Source organism: Marmota marmota, unplaced genomic scaffold (genome assembly GCF_001458135.2).
Source record: "Marmota marmota marmota unplaced genomic scaffold, marMar, whole genome shotgun sequence".
In the NCBI taxonomy this organism is placed as follows: Eukaryota; Metazoa; Chordata; class Mammalia; order Rodentia; family Sciuridae; genus Marmota; species Marmota marmota.
In genome coordinates, this window is record NW_026000000.1 from 10,077,123 (window position 1) to 10,097,803 (window position 20,681).

The 20,681-nt window shown below is 47.0% G+C and overlaps 2 protein-coding genes across 5 annotated transcripts in view; one reads left to right on the forward strand and one right to left on the reverse strand.

The window, feature by feature from the left end:
• Nucleotides 1-19,264, reverse strand: part of Rassf4 (Ras association domain family member 4) — a 35,165-nt gene extending 15,901 nt beyond the window's left edge. For 2 of the 3 annotated variants that reach the window (XM_048807538.1, XM_015498923.2), the window contains exons 1-3: nt 19,123-19,264; nt 9,653-9,743; nt 7,647-7,722 (exon numbers count right to left, since the gene is read on the reverse strand). In XM_048807538.1, coding sequence (XP_048663495.1) covers nt 7,647-7,722; nt 9,653-9,714 — 138 coding nt within the window. In that variant the 5' untranslated portion in view covers nt 9,715-9,743; nt 19,123-19,264. Of the gene's footprint in view, nt 1-7,555; nt 7,619-7,646; nt 7,723-9,652; nt 9,744-19,122 lie in introns of those variants that run through there. The other variant, XM_048807539.1, reaches the window with a different exon arrangement.
• On the forward strand, nt 311-1,897 carry Depp1 (DEPP1 autophagy regulator). Of its 2 annotated transcripts, none has more exons than XM_048807540.1 (2): nt 311-597; nt 1,195-1,897. In XM_048807540.1, the coding sequence occupies exon 2, from the start codon at nt 1,229-1,231 to the stop codon at nt 1,865-1,867; it is 639 nt and encodes a 212-aa protein (XP_048663497.1). In that variant the 5' UTR covers nt 311-597; nt 1,195-1,228; the 3' UTR covers nt 1,868-1,897. The 2 variants fall into 2 exon arrangements, with proteins under 2 accessions (XP_048663497.1, XP_015354410.1); XM_015498924.2 differs by having other exon boundaries at nt 330-597; nt 1,202-1,897.
• Nucleotides 19,265-20,681: the final 1,417 nt, after the last annotated feature.

Consider the following 20,681-nt stretch of genomic DNA (forward strand, 5'->3'; position numbering starts at 1 on the left):
AGAGGTAGGCCCAGCACTCAGCAAGGATGACCACAACACCAGGATGTCCGAGGGTCACAGGCTACTGATATAATACAAGAGCAGGTGGCAGACTCTGGGCCCCTGGGTCTGGCTATGGGAATCCGTGGAGCCCCCCGACTCTGCAAGTACACTGAGGTGTCCAGGAGTGAAGGCCACCCCGCCCCCACCTTCCAGTGTAAACATTCTCCACCCTCCCACAGGCACAAACACATGCTCCAGGCTGGCAGCTGGGCCAGGCCCCGCCTGTCAAACTGTTTTCCTCAGAGTGCCTTCCTGAGCACTGCTATTTTTGGCCCTCGTGACAGTAATTGATGACTGGAGGAAAGGTATAAAAGTGGCCAGCAGGCTTCAAAGTTTGCCAGACAGCACAGGGAGAAGCCTTCCATTGCAGACATTGGATATCAACCCACAGCGCTTCGTCCTTACCATCCTCTTCCCAGTGACCCAACACTGGACACAGGGCTCGAGCTGCCGGACTCCCACCTCTCCACCCTGGAGCTTTCTGGGGCTTCCCTTTGGATAGGATTGTCCTTGGTCGTCCAGCTTCCCTGCCACTCCTAGATCTTTGAGCTACAGGTAAGAGAGAGTAAATGCTCTCTGATTTGAGATAAAACACAAGGGTTTTGTTTATTTTTGAGAGCAATTGTTAGCCTTGACTTGTACAATCTCTCTATAGGATAGAGACTAGAATGGGCTGCTAATGGCAGTCTGCCGGGGGCTAAGTGCCACATCTGCAGAAGGCTTTGATTTTACAAAGAGCTGTCACACAAGAGGTGTTATCTCATGTGCTTCCCACAGCCCCCCTGCCAGGGTTATATTTATAACCCTGTTTTATGAAAAAGCAAGTGGAGGCTTAGAGAGATGATCTTGCTCTCAAAGTCAGTAAATGGCAGATGCTGACTTTAAGCCCAAGTTTCTTCTGATCCCACATTTGTGCATTTGGGTTCTCTTTTCTGTGCACAATCTTAAACCACAGTAATAAAGTCTTTAGCACATGTAGTTTTAATGTTGGTGGGAAGGATGAGCCCAGGAGTCTGATTCCTGGTCTGCAGATTTCACATTGCTCTCAGGGCACTTGATTCCTTCAGACAACCTCAGATAATGGAGGGGATACGGGGGTGGGGGGAGTTGTCGGGATGGCATGGCGGGTCTTCACCACTTGTTCTCTATCGGCCAACAGGTTGCTGCCTCTGTTTTACTAGAAGCAATGAGGTCCCGCCTTCTACTTTCTGTGGCCCACCTGCCCACAATTCGAGAGACTTCAGAGGAGATCCTGCCGGGGGGAACTGGGCAGGATCCCCCAGCCTCTCCCAGCCTGGATGACTATGTGAGGTCTATTTGTCAACTGGCACAGCCCACCTCTTTGCTTGACAAGGTCATAGCCAGAAGCCAACCCAGCAGACCCCACAGGTCAGCCCGGTCCAGTGAGAAAAGTCACCTTGCAGCATCCCTACAGGACAACACTGCGAGCTTCAGTGGTCAGCAGTCCACACTGCCCTCTGCTGGCACTACTGATCCTCTGGACTGGATCTTTGGGGAGTCTCAGAGAAAGGAGACAAATAGGAGGGACCTGCTCAGAAGAACTGGCCCCTCTGCAGGACACAGGAGTGCACACAGAGAGGCCAACAGTGGCAAGCCCAGTGGGTCCCCCAGAAGGAGGCTCTTTGAAGCCAGGGCATTTGGACACTCTCTGACAAGACCATCACAGGATGTGCACCAGAGCTCCAACCTGAATACCTGGACTTCTGGGCAGCCAGGTCGGGCCACAGCCTCCCCCTGCAACCCCCGCCCAAGTAGTATTCTCAGAAGTCTTTACTTGCACCTCCCTGTGATCCATGAACTCTGACTTCTCCCCAATAAAGGCTTCTGTAAAGAGTGTGCTGGGTCCACATTGCCTCCCCACCTCCCTCCCTTACGGTGGATACTGTCCCTGGCAGGTCTTTGGGAGGGAAATGCTTTCATGCAAGAGCTGCCTGTTCTAGCAATTCACAGTGAGAAGCCCCCCTATTCTGAAGAGTGATGACAGTCTGTCTCACATGAGGAGACATGACGGATGCCATTTGCTCTACTCCCTACTGGCCTGTTACCTTGGGCAAGTGACTTGTGTCTCTGTTCTTTGTTTTTCTCATGGGTAACATGAACATAACTGATGGAACCTGCCTTCAGGCTGTTCCGATGAGTAAACAAATATCATGAGCCTGTACTCTAGGTAGCTATTGCAGCCACAGATGAGGAAATTTGGGGCAGGGCTTGGCGATGGGGCTTTCAGCTCCCAAGAGACTTCAGAGCAAGGCCCTGGACATACCCAAGTCAGACTCTTGGTCCCTACCCTCAGAGCCCTTGTTTCATGTGGACCAAAATAAAACATGGAATTTTAACAAATGCACCACTGTGTTCCAGGGGGAATTGTCATTGGGCACCCTGGGGGAACCCTGATGGCTCCAATTCATAAGTCCTGTTGTGGCATTGGGAAGGTCCCCATGCCAAGACAGACTCTGTACCATTCAACCCACAGGGTGCCAAATGCTTGGACCTATTGGCCTGGTCCCTACCCCTACCCACATCATCTCCAGCCAGTTTATATGTCCTAAGACTCTGACCAACACAGGTCAGCTTTGGGTTCTCACAGCCTGGAGAACCCCAGTTGATGGAGGTATCTAGCGAGCATGAGAAAAAGGACAGGGAATGGGGGTGGATTTCCGTCCTCAGAGACGTATATGGCTTTCAGATAACTGAAAAGAATCATGACTAAAGACCTTTCACTGTGTTCTCTTGTGCTGCGCTGACCCTCATCAAGATGGAGTGGCAGAGAGAAAGGAGAAAAGGAGTGGGGGCCCACAGCCAAGCTCAAGCCAAGCTAGAGTCTCCTCTATCATCTTGCTTGAACTATCAATCTGTTTTCTTTCTTTGTTCATTTGTGTTTGTATGTCTAGTTTAATTGCTTTGGATTTGTTAAATGTTTATCTATCCTTGTTTGTGGGTTTTCTGGGAAGGCAGAATATAAACCACATACCAAAAAGAAAAAGTTCCACACAAGTAATTTAATCAATTTCCTTATCTGTAAAGTGGGGGACACCATCATCTGTCCTTACAGGGGCTGGGAAACTAGACAAATGAACTTGAAGATGGAATGATAAGCACCAACTACACATGTCTGCATCTATCACAGCCTGCTGGGTCTCCTCAATAACTTTCAACCTGTGGGTCCCTGACCTGCTATAAATATATGTAGGGTGTTCTTTAGCTATAATGTCCTCAGGAGTGATGGGCAGGGATGTCCTATCCAGTGGGTTCCTAGTTAGGGACTAGATAAGCCAGGTTTGCTGGGCCACCCTCATTTAAGCCCCTTCTGCAAGGCAGCATGAAAACTGGGCCACTGTGGGTAACTGGCAACTAGTACAACATTCTGGTGGAACTTCATAACCTATTTATGGTCAGAAACCACAGTGTTGCAAGGGGTCATGGTGGGGGGATGGTCAAATGGAGTGAGTGGATGCCTGGATTCTGACTCTTCAAATAATCCTTGATATGAAAGAAGTTAATGGCACCTTCAAAAAGTGCTCTCCAACCAGCAGTTGAATTAAAAAGCTGGAAGAGGGATTTCTGGCAGTGTCCTAAGCTGTTGAAGACAGAACATCCCAGAATTCCTTTTATGCTAAGTACTCCTGGTGGGAGCCCCTGTTGAGCAGTCACATTCTCCTGATTCCTGGCTTTTGGAGTAACCAGGGGGCTTGGGACTCAAGATCCTCCCTAAGGAGCAGGCTGGGAAGGCCCTTTGTAGCTCCCAAGGAACAGCTGTCCAAGGGGCCAACTACTCATTTCAGGATTCAGTGGTCTTCCAGTGCATAGGAGAGGGAATTGGGCAACCTTCCTAGGAAAAGCTCCTGTCTTTCAGCACAGTAGATAGAGAAGCTCTTTCTGTTACATTGCTCAAGGCCTGTGAAGTCCTAAGTTAGACTGGGTGTAGTAAATGCTCATGCCCATCAGGGGGAGCCTGTAAGCCCATTGAGAACTGAGAGTAAGGCTTGCGTACAAGGCAACAGTTCAGAGAGAGTTAACCTGCCTCTTAATCTGTTAAGTCTAGAGTGATAGGTTTACATACAGGTATTTCCAGGTAGTCAGCTTTTCTTCTGAGACATCAGCCAGTCTACTTAAAACTGCCATCTTCAAAAGGCACAAATTTCTCTCAGCAGCTTATACTTTTCATTGCAATACAGATAAAATCATCCCAAAGGCAAAGCTCATTGGTATCTTAGCCTCCAGAGAAAGGAATCTACGCCTTCACCCTAAGGAACCTGGAAAAGGGTCACAAGGAAACATTTGCCCCAGAGTATGGTCCCTGTCCACAGAAGCACCTCATCTCTCCAAGTTCTGCAGACACAGGATGTGACTGTGAAGAAGACAGTGCCTCCTAAGTGTAGCACCCATGCTGTAAGTGCTACCAGGGAGGCCCAATGACAATATGCAGGAAGTCTCTCAGTACACTGTATGGCTTTAGGAGGGCACACCTGGGTGGCAAGCCCTTTTGCAGCCCAAAGGCACCTTAGCTTGGGGATCAAGGGCTACAAACAGCACTGTATTCCTAGGATCTGTTCAGTGATACTCAGCAGTGACCTCTAAAGACCTCTGAACCTTAGGGTCAGAAATGGAATTGCTATATTATAAACAACTTTGCTCAGACTTCAGAACCCTGCTGACATCTTTTATTTGCTTCAAAGTGACTTTGGACTAAAGACAATCTCTGAGAGATGGAATTTCTTTGCAAGAAAAGTAGTCATTCCCATGGGACGAAACTCTTATATTATAGTTTTAGAGGTTTTGCTCAAGGAAATGTCAGCCTGGGATGGCCCTACAGCAAGTGCCTGAGACTGGGAGATCCCAGAGGCCCAGGAAGTATCAGATCTGCAATCTGTGAGATGGTTGGTGGGTATATCATAAAGACTCAGAGAGACTCTAAGAGGCACGATGCCCTAGAACCTGGCATCCTTATCAGTATAATAATGCTGAGCCCCAAACCTTCAGCCATGTCTTTTTTTTTTCTTAAATATTTTTAGTAGTTATTGGTGGACTTTTATTTATTTATTTGTTTATATGTGGTGCTGAGAATCGAACCCAGTGCCTCACACATGCTAGGCAAGTGCTATACCACTGAGCCACAATCCCAGCCCTCAGCCTTATCTTTATGGGGTTGTTACCCTAAAAAGACACTCACTCACACTGGCACCCCCATGTCTGTCAGGCCTGCAGAAGGCTCCTGAAAGGTACTTCTGGCTCTATGGAGATCAGGTTAGATCTTCACATCCTCTTTGGGGTTAGGGACCTGAAAACCCCCTGCTGTGAGTTAACTTCCTACCACTGCAGGCTGTCAGAAATGCTCCTTGGGACTGAGGAGTCCCCCACTTTTCCATGTGGACTGTCCCGCACACACAGGGTAAGACCAATAGAGGAGTACTTCACAGTCCTGCCCCCAACATGGCTGTTCCTACAGAGGGGATTATCTTGGGGAATCCCAGATGCCAAAACCAAGTTCTTACTAATGTCTCTCAAACTTGACTTTCATCAGAATGCACTGATGGGATTGTTAAACCCTTCCAGCTGGGAAGACCAAGAGTTTCTCATCCAGCAGGCCTGGGGGAGGGGTGGTAAGAATGTGTTTTTAACCAGTTTCCAGGTGATGCTGAAACTGCTAGTACAGGAACCTCACAAGGAGAACAACCAGGATCTTGGATCAATTTCTGAAAGGCTCTGCATTGAAAAATGGAAGCCCAGCAGGTAGATAATCTTAACATACCGCACCCCCCCACCCCCCGCCTCTATCAGCAGTCTGAAGTGGGAACCAACTCCTCACTTAGCAGTACAGGTCAAAGAGCAAGAGCCCTCTGACCCCATTTGCCACACCCTTCTCCCCCCTGTCCCTCCCCACTGCCCAGCACACTGGAGCTCAGGACTCTGTTCTTATTCCAACTCACTCCAGGCCTGTATCTGTGGCTGGTCACCCAACAGCTATGCACACACAGGTACACACTGATACCAGTGGCTTGGGGAACCAAGGCCAGAACCAAGTGAAGCTCAGACCCAGCTCCAAGGGGCTCACTGCTCAGGTAAGAAAAGAGCCAGCAGAACCTACTATAGCAAGGTGGTGGGTTTAGAGCCATGCCAGTGGCAGTAAGGAACTGGGTGTGGACAGGGTAGTCTGGGAGCAGATCAGGTAAGAGAGGTGTTGGAGAGATAGTTCCTGGAAGAGAAAAGAGGATGAGGTGCACATAGAGAGGAGGACAAGTGTTAGGGCCAGTGCCAAAGCACCAAGTCAGGAGGGCACATCAAAGGAATGTGGAGTGTGAGGCTTGAGCCATTCCAGGTGGTCATAAGCCACCCAGCCTTCCTGATTCAGGAGCCTAAAGCTCCCCAGCCATACAGCCTACATAACTAGATGCTAAAGAGAGTGACCTCTGGCATGGTCTGTAGAGTGCCTCAGGTGTCTAACTGTGTATCTGGCTCACTCTCATTTGCTGCTTAAGAAGGATGTGGACTGATGAATAATTAATATGAGGGAGAATTAGTGAGTCAGTGCCCTCCACTCTGATGAAGTCTCTTGTGAGTTTCCCATTCCGTGTTTGACAGCAGAAAGGCGACTTGAAATTCACAGGCCCTTGTCAGTCACCAATAGATGGAGAATGTACAGGTGGCCAACAGGATCTCAACATGGAAACTCCCCAAATAAAATCTTAATATGGTAAGACTCACCATTAAGCTATATAATACACTAAATTCGACCCAGATAGGAGTACAAAGCTGTGACTAATGCTCCTGTGTAAAATGTCTGAAGATTCTGGTGGAAGACCAGGCTCTGCTTCATCTTCCCTCAAATGGCTACTGAGCCTGGGTCCTGCAGGACAAGCCCTGGAGTACAACTGGTATCTGAGGCTGCATTTGACCTTGGACATATTTTCTTAAGCCTTTATGATGTTTTAAGATTTGGGAAATTCTTGGTGAAGTTCCAGACATCTAGTTGCTTTTGAAAAATAGGGGAGGTTTGGCTGAATGAGGCCCAAATTCTTGCACGGCAGCCGTGGGCTGGATCTGATGGGTAGCTGCTAACCCCAGTTTGGACCTACTCCCCATGGGTAGCCTGTAAGGCCCTGCAACCATATGAACTTATAACCCTGAGTGGCCCAAATACCTCACTTTACAAATGAGAGCACTGAGGACATAGGTTAGAAGGGCAGGGATACTGGGCTGGGTTGGTAGGGAAAAAAGAGGGACTGACTCTTCCCTGTCTCCTCCACTAAGCACTGTGATAGGCTAGGCAGTCTCTGAGACTTCAGACACCATTGTCCCATCAATTTACCTGGACAAAGGTGGAGGGAAAAGATACCTAAAGTGATTCCTATCTTCTCTGAACTCTTACAGGGATGTTCCAACTTTATTTTGCTGGCTGGTAACCTGGTCCCTGACCAGGAAGTGACAGGGTAATCATATAATTTATTATCCAAACTGGGACATTCAGAGTGAAGAGAATAGTCATCATAATTACCCTGGAAAAAACAGGTGTGGGCCAAGGCTGTCTTCGGCAAGCCAGCATAAATGATGTGACCCTGTGAACAAAAATGACCTGCAGGCCTCACCTCTCGGTGCCTCAGCTGGAAGCTTCTGCCCTCATGATAGCAGTTGTAGGTTTTCAGCAGGCTCAAGAGCTCCGACCTAAAAGGTAAAGACACACACGTACACTTGGGGCATGGAGGGGGCCCAGACAAGACATTTGACTTCACTAGCCTCAGTTTCTTCCCTCATAAAATGGTCATAAATACACACATTTTGTCAGTTGCATATGATCAGTAGAGGGCCCTGATGGTGCCACCATGACATCAATCCTTTCATTTTCCAGAAGGTTCAGCATGTGGATCCTTGTGGAAAGAGGAATGTTCTAGGTGAGGAAGCTCAGAAAGAAGCAAAACTTGCAGGTAGGCCCCAACCTCCCAAGGACATCTAGGGTATGTGTACTTTCAGTATCACAGATAAGCGTTCCTGACAACTTCCCTGTGCTCTACCTCTGAGTCACTTCCTCAGAGGAATCCCCCGGGCTTGGATTATTGGCATTTCAAAGATTCATGCTTTTTCCTGGTATTGATTCCTATAAAGGCCCTGTGTGGCTTCTGCAGAGAGAACAGGAGGGGTGCCTGCCTCTTGCCCATCTTGACTCTCCAGAGGAACAATCAAAGGATGAAGATAACAGGCTGAGAGTCAGATCCTGATGGCCCACTTTGCCCACATATTTCTCCCACTAAAAAGGAAAAGTGACAGTGCCCTGACAGACGTGCTGGACAGAGAAGACCAGGATAGCTTCCACACCTGAAAAGGCTATGCAAGGCAGCACAGGACAATCTACACAAGATGCAGCTACAGAAACAATTTAAAATCTTCTAGTCGTCACATTGAAAGGGAAAACAAAACAGGTAAAATTAGTAGCAATAACACATTTATTGAACCCAGAACATCTAAATTGTTATACTATCAGCAGAATCAATTCAAAATTTATTGGTGAAAGCCGATAACATTCTTTTTATTTTGCCAAAGTGCTTTCCCTATGGAGGGTCTAGGAACCATACCTGCCCAGCCAGTTTTACCAGAGGTGTAAGGTTCCCCTGCTGGAGCCCAAGGTTCTGGCTCCTTTTCAGGCAGTGCCTCCCGCCACATGCAAGCAACACAAAATGAGGACAGCAGAACCTGCTCTAGGGCCTGAGTCTGTGGTCTGTATGTGACATGGACATGATGGGAACTCATAGGGGAAGCGATGTATGAACTTATGGTATTAAGAAGGCAGGACTCAGTGTCACATCTCCATTGTGTAGGAGATAAATGCTGAGCATAAAATTATTAGCAAATACATATTTACATGAACTTAATCATGATTAAAGTTTTTATGACTTTTCAGATTATATTGTTACATTGCTCTTATTACAAAATTTAAATTGAAAATAATGCAAAGAGAAGCAATGATGTGATATAACGATGTGTGTTTCTTGGATTGCTCCTGGGAGGACCCCTGGGGGAAGGTCCTCAGCAAAAGCTAATCATTTCAAGGATGTTGGCTCACTTTCAAGTTGGCAGGGTGAAAATATTAGAAAATATTTGGACTCAGGACTCAAAATGCAAGATAAAATGAAAAAGATACTTTTCTTCAGTTAAGAAATGGATTGAGAAAATATCCCCAATATTTTTATGAAAGTAAATAGAAATAAGCAAAGTTAAAAATACATCAATAAAATACTTTTTAACTAAAAACTCATTTTTTTTTACTAAAAACTCAAAACCAGTTAACCATTCAACTTAGCGAGAGTGTTAGTATCATTCTAGTTTGTAAATAAATTAAATTAAATATATTCCCTGTGGAACCCCAGTGGGTACCATTCTGCCTTCCTGGTTTTGTGAGTTCTAGGAGGTTGGGCTCAAACCCACACTCTGAAGGGTACACTGATCTCCAAAGAAACAGGCCTCAAAACACAGCACCCACCATTGTCCCTAGGGCACATATTCTATCTCTGAAAAAGTCCCCCATCCCTCCACATGGCTGCCATGCAGGGAGGTGCCAAAAGGAGATGCAAAATCTCTTTTACCACACACCAAAGCTTACTTAAGGATAGACTTGCTGTCACTGATGGGCACGTGAGAGCTGGATGGACACTCTTCCTTCATCTTCTCTTGTCTGCAGACCTGGAAGTTACCTGGAAGAAAGATGAGGGAGGGTTCACAGACAGGTGAGCCAGGAAGAGTTCTACCTGGTATATTTTAGCACCTGGGGCCCCAGCACTGAGGCCTGTAACCTTGGCTTCATAGCTGTTCAAGTGTAGGGTGACTATAGTTGAAAGAATCAGGCCCAGAGGATGGGGTCCCCCACTCTGAAAAACTCCATGATCTTTAGGAATTTGGAACAGTTTTCTCACCATTTCAGGCCATGTGGCTCTCTTTCCTTGGTGGCAACACCCTGAATGATGGCTTCAGTCTTGGCTGCTCCCCAAGTCCTCAAAGCCACCCTGGATCTCTCTTCCCTTCCTGGAGAGAGCTGGGAGAGTGGCCCTAGCACTGCCTTGGGAGTCAGTTCCCCTGGGCCTGTTCCAAGTCCAGGGTTACTCAGTACAGTGCTCACAGCATGCTGGACACTGTTGTGCATTTTCTATGAATCGCCTAGTCCTACAACAACATTATGAAGTAGGGATCACATATTCCCATTTTATAGATAAGAAAGCAGGGACAGAGGTGAAGCATGCTGCCTAAGATCACCTGGCAAACAAGAAGTCACTACTGAACACAAGCATTTGAACCTCTGATTCTTGTCTCTTAACCTCTTCTCTATATTGCTTTTGGGCAGGGATTTAGCATTCCCCCACCATCAGCTTCCTTTTCTCCTTTGTGCAGCGGGCTCATATCTAGCCTTCAGGATGAGTAGTGGATTATCATGTGAAGCTATCTGTGTGCCTCTCCATACTGTAAAAGGTTTAAAGGGCTTCTCAAGCCCAGCCTGGTTTTCTCTCACGGAGGGTAAATCAGGAGAGTCTTCTCTATCTTGCTGGTATGTTGCCCAGATTCCTACTTCTCTGTCTCCCCTTATAATAACACACACCCCTTTTACATATACAGGATACATTCCAAAATCCCCAGGGGATTCCTGAAACCTGTGATAGTATTGAATACTGTAATCTAATCCCTTTTCCAGCTTGACTAAGCACTTAGTCAAGGCTGTGGCCTAACTTATATAGTTTTAGGTGTAATAAAGAAAAAAGGAAAAAAAAAAAAAAAGCCAGATGAATTTCTTCTCCCTTCTCCACAATTTCATGAAGAGAAGATACATTCTTACTATAGATCCTTGCAACATTGTATAGTATTATTTTTATTCCTTATCAAGTCAAGAACTTTTTTCATTTAAAGAAAGTACTATAAGGATTCTCTTTAGCATATCTGAATTGCCATTATCACTACTCTTGCATTTGGGTACCATGCAATAAAATGAAATAAAGGTCACTTGAACACAATCACTGTGATTCCATGACAGCTGATCTGAAAACAGAGACAACTACTAAGTGACTAATGGTCAGGTAGTGTACACAGTGTGGATAGACTGGACAAAGGGATGGCTCATGTCTGTGTGGGAAGAAGTGGGATGATGAGATTTAATCATGCTACTCAGAATAGTGTTGCTTCCTTTTTGCATTTTTTTTCCACAGTATTTTCAACTAAGATTGACCCTGGGTAACAAAAATCACAGAAAACAAAACTACAGATGAGGATTACATTCTGGCTGAGGATCCTCTCTTATCAAGGCTTCCTACATGCTGGGCAATGAGCTAAAGTTTTTCTCTCTTCATACTTTCCCAGTTGCATTTAGGGGTTAAAGGGGTAGAGTGACACTGGAAGGTAACACAGCCAGGGTGCATTCTATGTCCTTCCACCACAGAGATCAGCTTATTCACAAACCCCCAACATTTGTTCAGATGAATCCATTACAGCCTATCAAGCTGAACTGTGTGTGTGCAAATGTTACTGGGAGTCAAGGTCAGGCCCAACTTCTGTTATATTTACTAATGATTTCAGGGCCTGTCACTGCAGAATATTCTGTGCCCTCTGACACTGATATTGACCGTCCAGCAAGTTCTCTTCCTCCTTGCTCTCACAAATATCATGAACTCATCCTCTGTGTTGGGAATGAATATTTGATTGCAGAAGCAGAGAAAATACAATTAGCATGGAGAAGGGAAATGATTTGAGGGAGGTGAGCTTTTCAGTGACCTCAGCGTCATCCAGTTAACACTCCCTTTGCCTTGCTCTAAAGTAAGGCAGACCCTCCCACCTACTCAAGGACACAGTGCTACGGCACCACTGAGACCTGGAGCTGGGGACACGCTGCTGCATTCTTCTTGGTCAGGCAGCAGAGGTTTCAAAATAGGGTTTCAGTTCCTCAACTCCTCAGCTTGCCAGTGGAAAAAGTGATTTGCCAGCTGCATGTTTGGGTAGTTCCTCAAACACTTGTGGGGCAGGAGCTGCCCTGAGTCTGGGCTTCTGGGTTGACACTTTCTGTGTGTACAAGGTACAGCCACATTTTTAAGAAAGCTTATTGTAGGAAGGGCTGGATTTACAAAGAAACAACTGCAGGTGGGTTTTTCTCTTGTCTTCCTCTATATCCAGCCTCCATCCCACTTCCTATTCTGAGCCTCAGGTTTGCTGGGTTGATTGCAGCTCACAGTGGGTGCCAAGCTTTTTCCTCCTTTAGTACATTTACAGTTTCTAATCAGAACATAGCCTGCTGCTCCTCCAATATTCTGATGCTAGCTCTCTAAGAAACCCTTGCCCAAACAGCCCTCTGTCAGGATAGGTGCAGCACCTCTTTGCCCAGGTACCTCCTCTTGACTTCCCACCCTGCTGGGCCCTGAAGGCCACACCTTTTGTTCCAAAACTCACAGAAGCACAGGAGCATGGTGAGGTGGTAGCAATGCTTTTCTACTTTACTACTGGTTTCCAGCCCCACAGCCTGGCACATCAACAGAGGCTGAATGGTTGTTGAATGACTGAATTACTACAAGAAGATCCACAAACTCCCCATTAAGTCAGCTCCTCCAGAGTTGGGCATACACAGCAGGATAACAAAACAGCATCTGGGGACTTAGTTGAGAAACACACAATCTGTGGGAAATTGGGGACATATTACTCCTTCAAAGGTATAGATCATCTGGTTTGATAGGAAGCCAGAAATCAGGATTGTTAGGGTTATATTCCACTGTTTAAAGTCAAGTGATTGTAGGTATTTACTGCTCTTGAAAGGACCATGTGATTGCTAACCTTCCCCAGACCCTGCAGTTCAATGGGGTCATGTGATGAACTCTGGCCCATGGGCTACAAACAGAAGTGTTATGGATACTTCCAGGCCAATGCATTTAAGAACCAACACCTGTCTCCTAACGTGATTACTGAGAAAGCCACTTGTTCTAATTGGCACAGTTACTCAATAGTAAGCCCTTGTCCCTGAGTGACTCTGAATCACAGCCTTCTGCTGATCCACATCAGATATACAATGGAAAAGAGAAATAAATCTCTGTGATAGGCCTCTGGTATTTCAGAGATTTGTTATTGCACCACAACCCACCCTAGCCTTACTAATGCAGTAAATTTAAAATGGTATATACATTTAACTTAATATTTTATATTTAAATATATTTCAAAAGGAATATAGTCAGACCTAACACACTTTTGAGACAGATGCATTTAGTGGGGCTCTAGTTTTTCGTCTTCTAACTCATGACAAAACTCTACAATACTTTGATTTTCCACAGCATTTTGCTGTATGTAGTAGAAACACCCAAAAATAAAATTTCCCTATAAGTCAGATGGTGGTTTCTTATTAATAGAAGTTATTTCCTAAAAAGCTTTGGGCTGGGAGCTGCTAAGACCTTATGCATGCTTTTTCTTCAGAGACTTAATTTTCCCATCTGTACCATAAAGAATATTGACCTCCAATATGTTTGACATATTCTTAATTGTAGAATTTTTGTTCAAATGAAAAATTTATGCAAATCATACTAAAAGGAGCTGCTTTGGTTGACAGTAAGGTGTGTGTCATGTAGCCCCATCCACTAGAGCACCAAGATTTCCTTTTTGGATAGCACTGGCCTCCTTGGCTAGCATTTAGGAGTACTTTGCCTCTGAGGGCCTGTTTATGTAAGGACGTGGCCAGTGTGCTCAGTCTCTAGGTGAGGTGGGGTGACATCCACTGCACAGAGAAAGAATCAGGAGGAAAGTTAAAGAGGGCCCTAGACTGCAGATAGCAAAGTGAAGGGAGAAAGGGAAAGATGGGCTTATAAGATAAACAGGCAAGCTTGGCAGGGATAGAGGATGGGACACCATCCCATGGGAGGGCAGAGAGGATAGTGAGCAAGGTTGGGAGGTGTGATGGGGCCCGCTTTAGTAACAGGGCTCTTTCTGTTTGCTGGATTGGGCCATGCACCTTATGGGACAGGAATTCTGGTCCCACAGAAAAGGAGTCTCTCTTTTAAGAGAACCATACATGTATTTGTATCCTCTGACTTTAATCAGTTGCATGGCCTTTACGTTAGTTACTTGGTCTCTCTGGCTCTCAGATGCCTCCATCCCAAGCATGCAACACAACCTATCTCCCTGAGCTCCTGAGTCTCTCTCTCTCTGGAATGGCTGGCAGAATTCTACTCAAATGAAAACACTGTGTCTACTGCTTTACCAGATCGAGGGTGGAGCTGATTTTCATTCATTCTCTCACTCTGGGTCTTGGTGAGTTTCAAATAGTATCTAAGACACAGTCAAGAAATGTCAAGAAATGACATTGAATGAGAACTGTGGGAAAGAAGGTAACACCCAGCAGGAGAGGAAGGGGGATGTTTCTCCATTTGGAACATTTTCCTTAGACTGCCTTCCATGCATTGAATCTCCTTGTGCCCTGGGCAAGGCCTCTGAATATCTCTGAAAAACTGTTTTTTCAATCTCTATAACAGCACAATCTTGAAAAGGCAGAAGCCCAATGAAAGTACAAGTTGATTCAAGAGAGGATGCTTAGGTGCAAGCAGAAGCCTGAGCCCAGAAAGGATGAGGCTAAGGCTGGCCTGCCACCCAGGCACAGTCTGCAAAACACAGAGTGACAGATGCAGCTGGACAGGCCTAGTTGGCCTGCCTGAGGGCGCCTCCCCTCCCCCCAGCAGCCTTCTTTGTCCTGGCTTGCTCCCTGGCCCCAGGCCCCAGGGCACACAACTCAGGCCTCCAAGCTTGCTTCCCAGGCTCCTCAGAGGAGAGGCCCCCAGGGGCACGGGTGTGCCAGCCAGGCTACCTGTCCTCAGTGAACAAGCAGTGAGTTGTTTTCACTTTCCACTTCAGCGGCTGCTCTGCCAGCCGTGCAGAGACAGCCTGCTATGGAGGGACAAAGGCCAGGGAGGCCTTTACAACTACCCAGCCTGGGCCCTCTTTTCTTTTTTTGAAGTCTTGGGGCTAGTTATTACAGAAGAAGGTGACCCTATGATTCTTCAGGGAAACATTGGGGCCCAATTTCTACAGGTCAATTGTAAAAGAAGAAAAAGGAGCCAAATGAAGTAGGATTTTCAGGAAACTAAACTGTGTGCACTTTAAAGCCTCTTACAGTAAGATTATGTACTGCCTTCTTTGCATAGGTGTTGGGATCCTGTCTTGGCAATATGGATAATACATCCAAATTAAAAGATTCAAAGCTAGCACCAGTGAGATCTAAGTGGATTACCTCTTGATTACCTGTTTAAATCTTGGTTACCTCTGTTCTAACATTTTATGACATCACGGCTCTTATTTTCTCACTTGAGCATGATTAAAATCAAACAGGTAATAAAGAAAGTGACCTGGGAAGCACAGGAAAGGAGGCCAGATGGTGGGGCACAACTGGGTGCAGGCTGTTCTACCCTGCATTCCTGGGAAGCCTGAGTCCTCTGCTCCTCTGCAGCCCTGGCCACAACTTTCAAACATCATCCAGGGCAGCAGGGAGGCCCTGAAAACAATGAATCTTTAAAAGGGTCCTCCCTGCACCTGTTAGCCAGCAAATGGCGGGAGGTTGGCCACGGGAAGAAGCCAGCTGCCTCTAAGGGGGTCTGGCTGGACAGCAGGCTGCCCCTTAGCAACAGATTTTGCTAAAAAAAGTCAGCTGTTCAAGTGTGGACAGCGGGCAGTGACTGTGCAGCTGCTGTTCTCTCCTGCTGTTCAGTTTCAACGTCCCCCCTCCCTTTCTCTCCACCCCTACCATCACCCACCTCTGGTTCAGCCTCCTGACCCAGCTCCAGTTGCGCCAGCTGGGAAGCGCTAGAGGATGCAGCACACAGTCCGATGGAAGTGACAGAAGCCTGGGAAGTGCAGGAGAGGCAGACGCAGCCATTGCTCCCTCCACTCTGGGCTGACCAAACCAGCTCTTCTCTATTGGATCCCTAACCCTCCACAGTCCTAGGCTTCCCCTGAAGGGTTTCCCTGAGCCCATTCAGATTCCTGGACCTCCCCTTTCTCTGAAGAGCCTGATTTTTGTCCCCCATGCATACAGCAGACTGGCCATCCTCCTAATGCTTCCTGATGGCCCTCCCCCAGACTCCCAGGGCTGGGTTCTGTTTTCTGCCCTTGTTTGCAAGTCATAGCAACCTGGAATAAGAAAGCCATTTCCAATCTTACTGTCCCTTCTTAATACTTTATACCCAAATTCCCTGGCTCTGTGTCCCCCACCACAAATAAGGTTTACCTCCTGTCTGTAGAACAGGGGATCTGTGGAAAGAAAGATCCTCCCAGAAATAGCTTAGTATTAAGGTACTTAGTATGGTAGCTAGACAACATCCCAACTGTCTGGGGCCAGGGGTGCAGAGCAGAAGGGCAGACCCTCTAAGCTCTTGCCAACAAGTGCTTGCAGCCTGGCTGCCCTGGGCAATCTCCATAGCTGTCCTACCCGTGCTACCTCTGCCCCAGGCTGTGTACCACAGGAAGCTGCTGGGAATGGTTCCCTGGGAGGCACAGTGGATCTCAGAATTTTTTGGCTCATGGAGTCCTTATGAGTCTCTTGAAAACTTACCACACTCTCCTCAGAAAACTGCATGAGTGTACGTGTGCACACATATACACTAAACTTGCACACTATTGAAGAAGGGCCAGGGAGACTGCTTTCATGTATCCCTAGAATCCCTAGATCCCAGGCTGAGAATCTGTACTGAAATGTGTCACAGCCAGAAAAAGAGGAGGCAGAGGAGCATCAGAGAGATGGGTATGTTTTGCAGTGGCATCAACCTTGGTATATGACCTCAGTAGGCAGTGCATCTCTGGGGCCTGGATCTTGCCAGAGTTTAGTGGTAGCTGGACTAGAATGTCTTCAGGACTCTTCCAAGCAGTGTATTCCTGGGCTCTGTGACATCCCATCTGTGTTCTCCAAGGCCAGGCAAGTCAAGGAGAGGGAGTTTAAGAGATTTCCATCAGTTGTGCATGCTGGGGAAGGAGGCTGGACACAGAAAAGGAGACCTAGGAAACTCGAAGTTCCCCTTTAGCAGAAATGAGAAAACTACAGACATTTTGGGAAGTGCACCCACTTCCTACTTGATGTTAATTTACTTTAAAACAATTTCAAAATATTTTCTTCAGTGTACTCTGTGAGAAGATAACCTCTCAACCTTTGTAATGCGCTGAGCTCAAAGCTCTGTTCTGTGTTTCTCTGGCTGTATGACCCCTGGCAAGTTCCCTTCCCCCTCTGAACCTCTCTGGTTTCTCATTTATCAAATAATTATAATTCTAGATGAATTTTATGAAGGCAAATGAGACCTTTCAGATGGGCATAGTATGGACTCATCTATAATAAACAGAAGCTCCCATTAACATCACTGTTGACATTGGGAGTCAGGAGTTCTAGGGGCTCCAGAGAAACAATAAGGCTCTGGAAATGGGAATGTAAAATTCAAAGAGGATGAGAGTTATCTTCTTGCAGAAGTGACTATGAGTGAGGAAATAGACTGAGTGTACTCATGAAACCAGAATCAGATCCCCAGGGCTGCAAAGCCTCAGATGGCCTCACAGAGGCCATCTGAGGCTTTGCATTAATAAAATGACACACACCCAAGTTCTGTTCATGCTTTTTATCTGCCATGATCCAGGTGGCCCTGACCCAAGGTGATACTGAACCTTAATTCTGTTCTCTACCTCCAGGTCCCCCCACCACTAGAGGCTCCTGGGGTTCAGATGGACACTTTAATCTGTGCATCAACCTTACTTTCAATGACAAGTCTGGAAACACCACACTACACACAGAATTATGACTAGAACTAATAAAGACAAACTGATCATACACTGACAAAGTGGTGAAATGCACCCCATTACAACTTATAGCCAGCAACTTTTTCACCTATTTGCAATGCATTTCATCTTCTCTTCTCTCCCTCTCTCCTCTGCATACTCCTTTCTTTTCCCTAGAACCTCCAGTCCCAGTGACAGTAGCCCAGGAACTACACAGAGGATCAGGAGGTCTGCAGACTTGCATTTACCTGTTGGTTACAGTATTCACTTTCAGTTTTTGTTTTTTTTTTTTTGTTTTCATCATTTCTGACAACAGATTTTGATTGACACAGCTAAGTATAGTGAAGACAGTGAGGGTCCCTTCTGCCACTGTGGTGGCAAACTTTGGAGTCTAACCTGTTTGGGTTTGAATTCCAGAATCCCAGGCCTCATTTGCTGCATGACCTCATTTAATTCCCATGTGAAATAGGGTTTCTAAATCTCTGCTTACTGAGTTTTAATAAAGTGCTGGCTGGCCTGGCACTGGCCTGGTATGAGAGGAGGCCTCCCTTGTCAGGGTTATGCCAGACTCATGATAACATTAAGGCATCCTTCAGCAATGTAGGTTCAGAGCACAGGAAGAGCAGGGAAGCAGGTTGTATAAGCTTCAAAGCCAGGGGGTGGGGTGAAGGAGGCCTGAAGGCACAGCCAGCCCTGAGTTTAAATTCCTGCTCTACCACTGGCTCTTCTGAGTAAGGGTAGACACTTCTGTAATTCTTTAAGCCTCAGTTTTTCATCTGAAAATGGGGATAATGAAAGTGTCAATATCACAATGCCGCAGAGTGTGCGGTATATTGTGTTGAAACCCTTAGCACAGAGTCTAGTAGAAGGCGAACCCGCCACAAATAGCGATTGTGAGACAAGCCCCTCTTTCTGCCTATATTTTGGTCTCGGTTTTCCATCTGTGAAATCAGAGAGTTGTGCAAAAGTGCTCTGAAGCTCTCTTCCCAACTCTAGGATCTATTCTTCTAGGAGACTGACTGAGGTGAGGGTTGAGGTGGGCACAGGTGAAGCCTGAGACCTCACTCACCTATCATGCTAATATCTTAGCTCCTAAAGTGACTTCCTCTTGAAGGAGGTGCCAGGCACAGTGCCCATTGAAAGCTTTGGGCCCGAAGCCCGCAATGCGCCAGGCTGGCAGTGGGAGGAGACTCCGCGCGCAGCGGTCAAAGGGCACAAGTGCCCAGGCTCCAGCGCATCTGCCGGGTGACAGCCCGGGGCTCGGGGGTGTGGTGCTCCATGGACGCCCACTAACACTCCTGCCCGGGCATCACTCACCGTCCAGTCATCGCTCCATCCAGAAGCCACTGCCGGAGCCGTGTCCCAGCCTCCAACCAGAGCTGCGCCCGCATGGGAGCTGAGCCCGCAGCGCCTGCGGTCCACCGGCTCTGCTGCACTGGGACCCGGCCCGCCCCTCGCCCCGCCCTTACCCCTATCCAGCCAATGGCACCTCCCCATCCTTCCCTCCCCTCCCGTCCTGGACTAGCCCCTTACCTCTCACTGGCCGATGGGACCGTTCTTGTGCACCGCCCCGCTCCGCCCTGAGCACCCGCGGAGACCTGGCGCCTGGCGGTGCTGGAGGGTGGATGGGGAAGGTTTGGGACGTCTGCGTACTGATTTCCGGGTGTCCTCGGACTACTGGTTGGCGCGCCGCGAGACCCGAATCTGTGGTCCCCGAGGGCGTTCCAGGATGCGCGAAGAAAAACAGCTCGACCTGGCCCCAAAGAACCGGGTCTGCTGACGGCGTCTAGGGGACCCTTGCATAATGTGGACCCTTGGATGATGTGGACCCTTTGGTTTACAACAAAGGCCGCTGCGCAGGCGCCGCTATTACTTTTGCTTCTTGGGATGGTGTGGGGCGGGGAGTGGAGGGGGGACTTATCAATAAACACTCGAGCCTTTGTTATTTATTGTGCAAGGGGCACCTGTATGCAGTTTGGCGATTTGCTTGGCATGGCCTGTTCAATAACTTTTGTATCATGTAATAACTCTCATTCTATGAAAAAAAAGAAAGGAAAGGAAAAGAAAGGAAAAAGTTAATCTTTACAGGCATTGAAGCAGAAAGGACAGAAAAACCACAGGCCATTCAGGGAAAGTGAAAGAATTCACTGTTTCTGTGGTGAGGGTTGGCAGGATTGGGAGCGTATCTTATGGTTAGCAGTTTCTGTTTTATCTCATCATTCCAAGTCCTGACCTCCGAACTTTTTGGCCTCAGCCTCAACATAAGTCATTTTAGTTTTGCTCAGTCTGTGTTTCCTAATTTTTCCAGGGTCACAGGACCATTTTAAAATCTGATAGAGATCTTCTAAAAAATGCAGGTGTATATGTGTCACATTCAACTTGGGATTTGAGTCAATGGGTCCCAGGACCTCAGTTCAGTGGGGCTGTGTTAATGGTTGTTAGGACTGCTGGATTGGGAGCAAAGAGATTATGCCATCTACTGCCTCCCTCCGTGATCCTGCCCATGTTGCAACGCTTCTGGGCCTGTTTTCTTACATAAAAAATGTGAAGGCACTAAAGATGATCAATTGAGGAGTTCCCCCATCTCTACTTTGCTTGTATTCTTGAAGAATGACCCATCCTCTACCGGGTCCAGGGTTCCCTGTGGTTGCTGACATTTGTCCTTCTACAACCCAGAAGTCAAACACATTAAAGCTGAGAACAATAATTGGATGCTTCTTAAAGGTTTTTAAAACCAACACATAAAATTCAACCTCTCAACTTCTGAGCATTAGATCCCCAAAATTAATTAATTTCCAATAGGAAAAGTAAAGAGAACATCCAGGAGATATTTGGTTTCCCAGCACTTGAGCATGATTCATTGTCACAGTTAATGC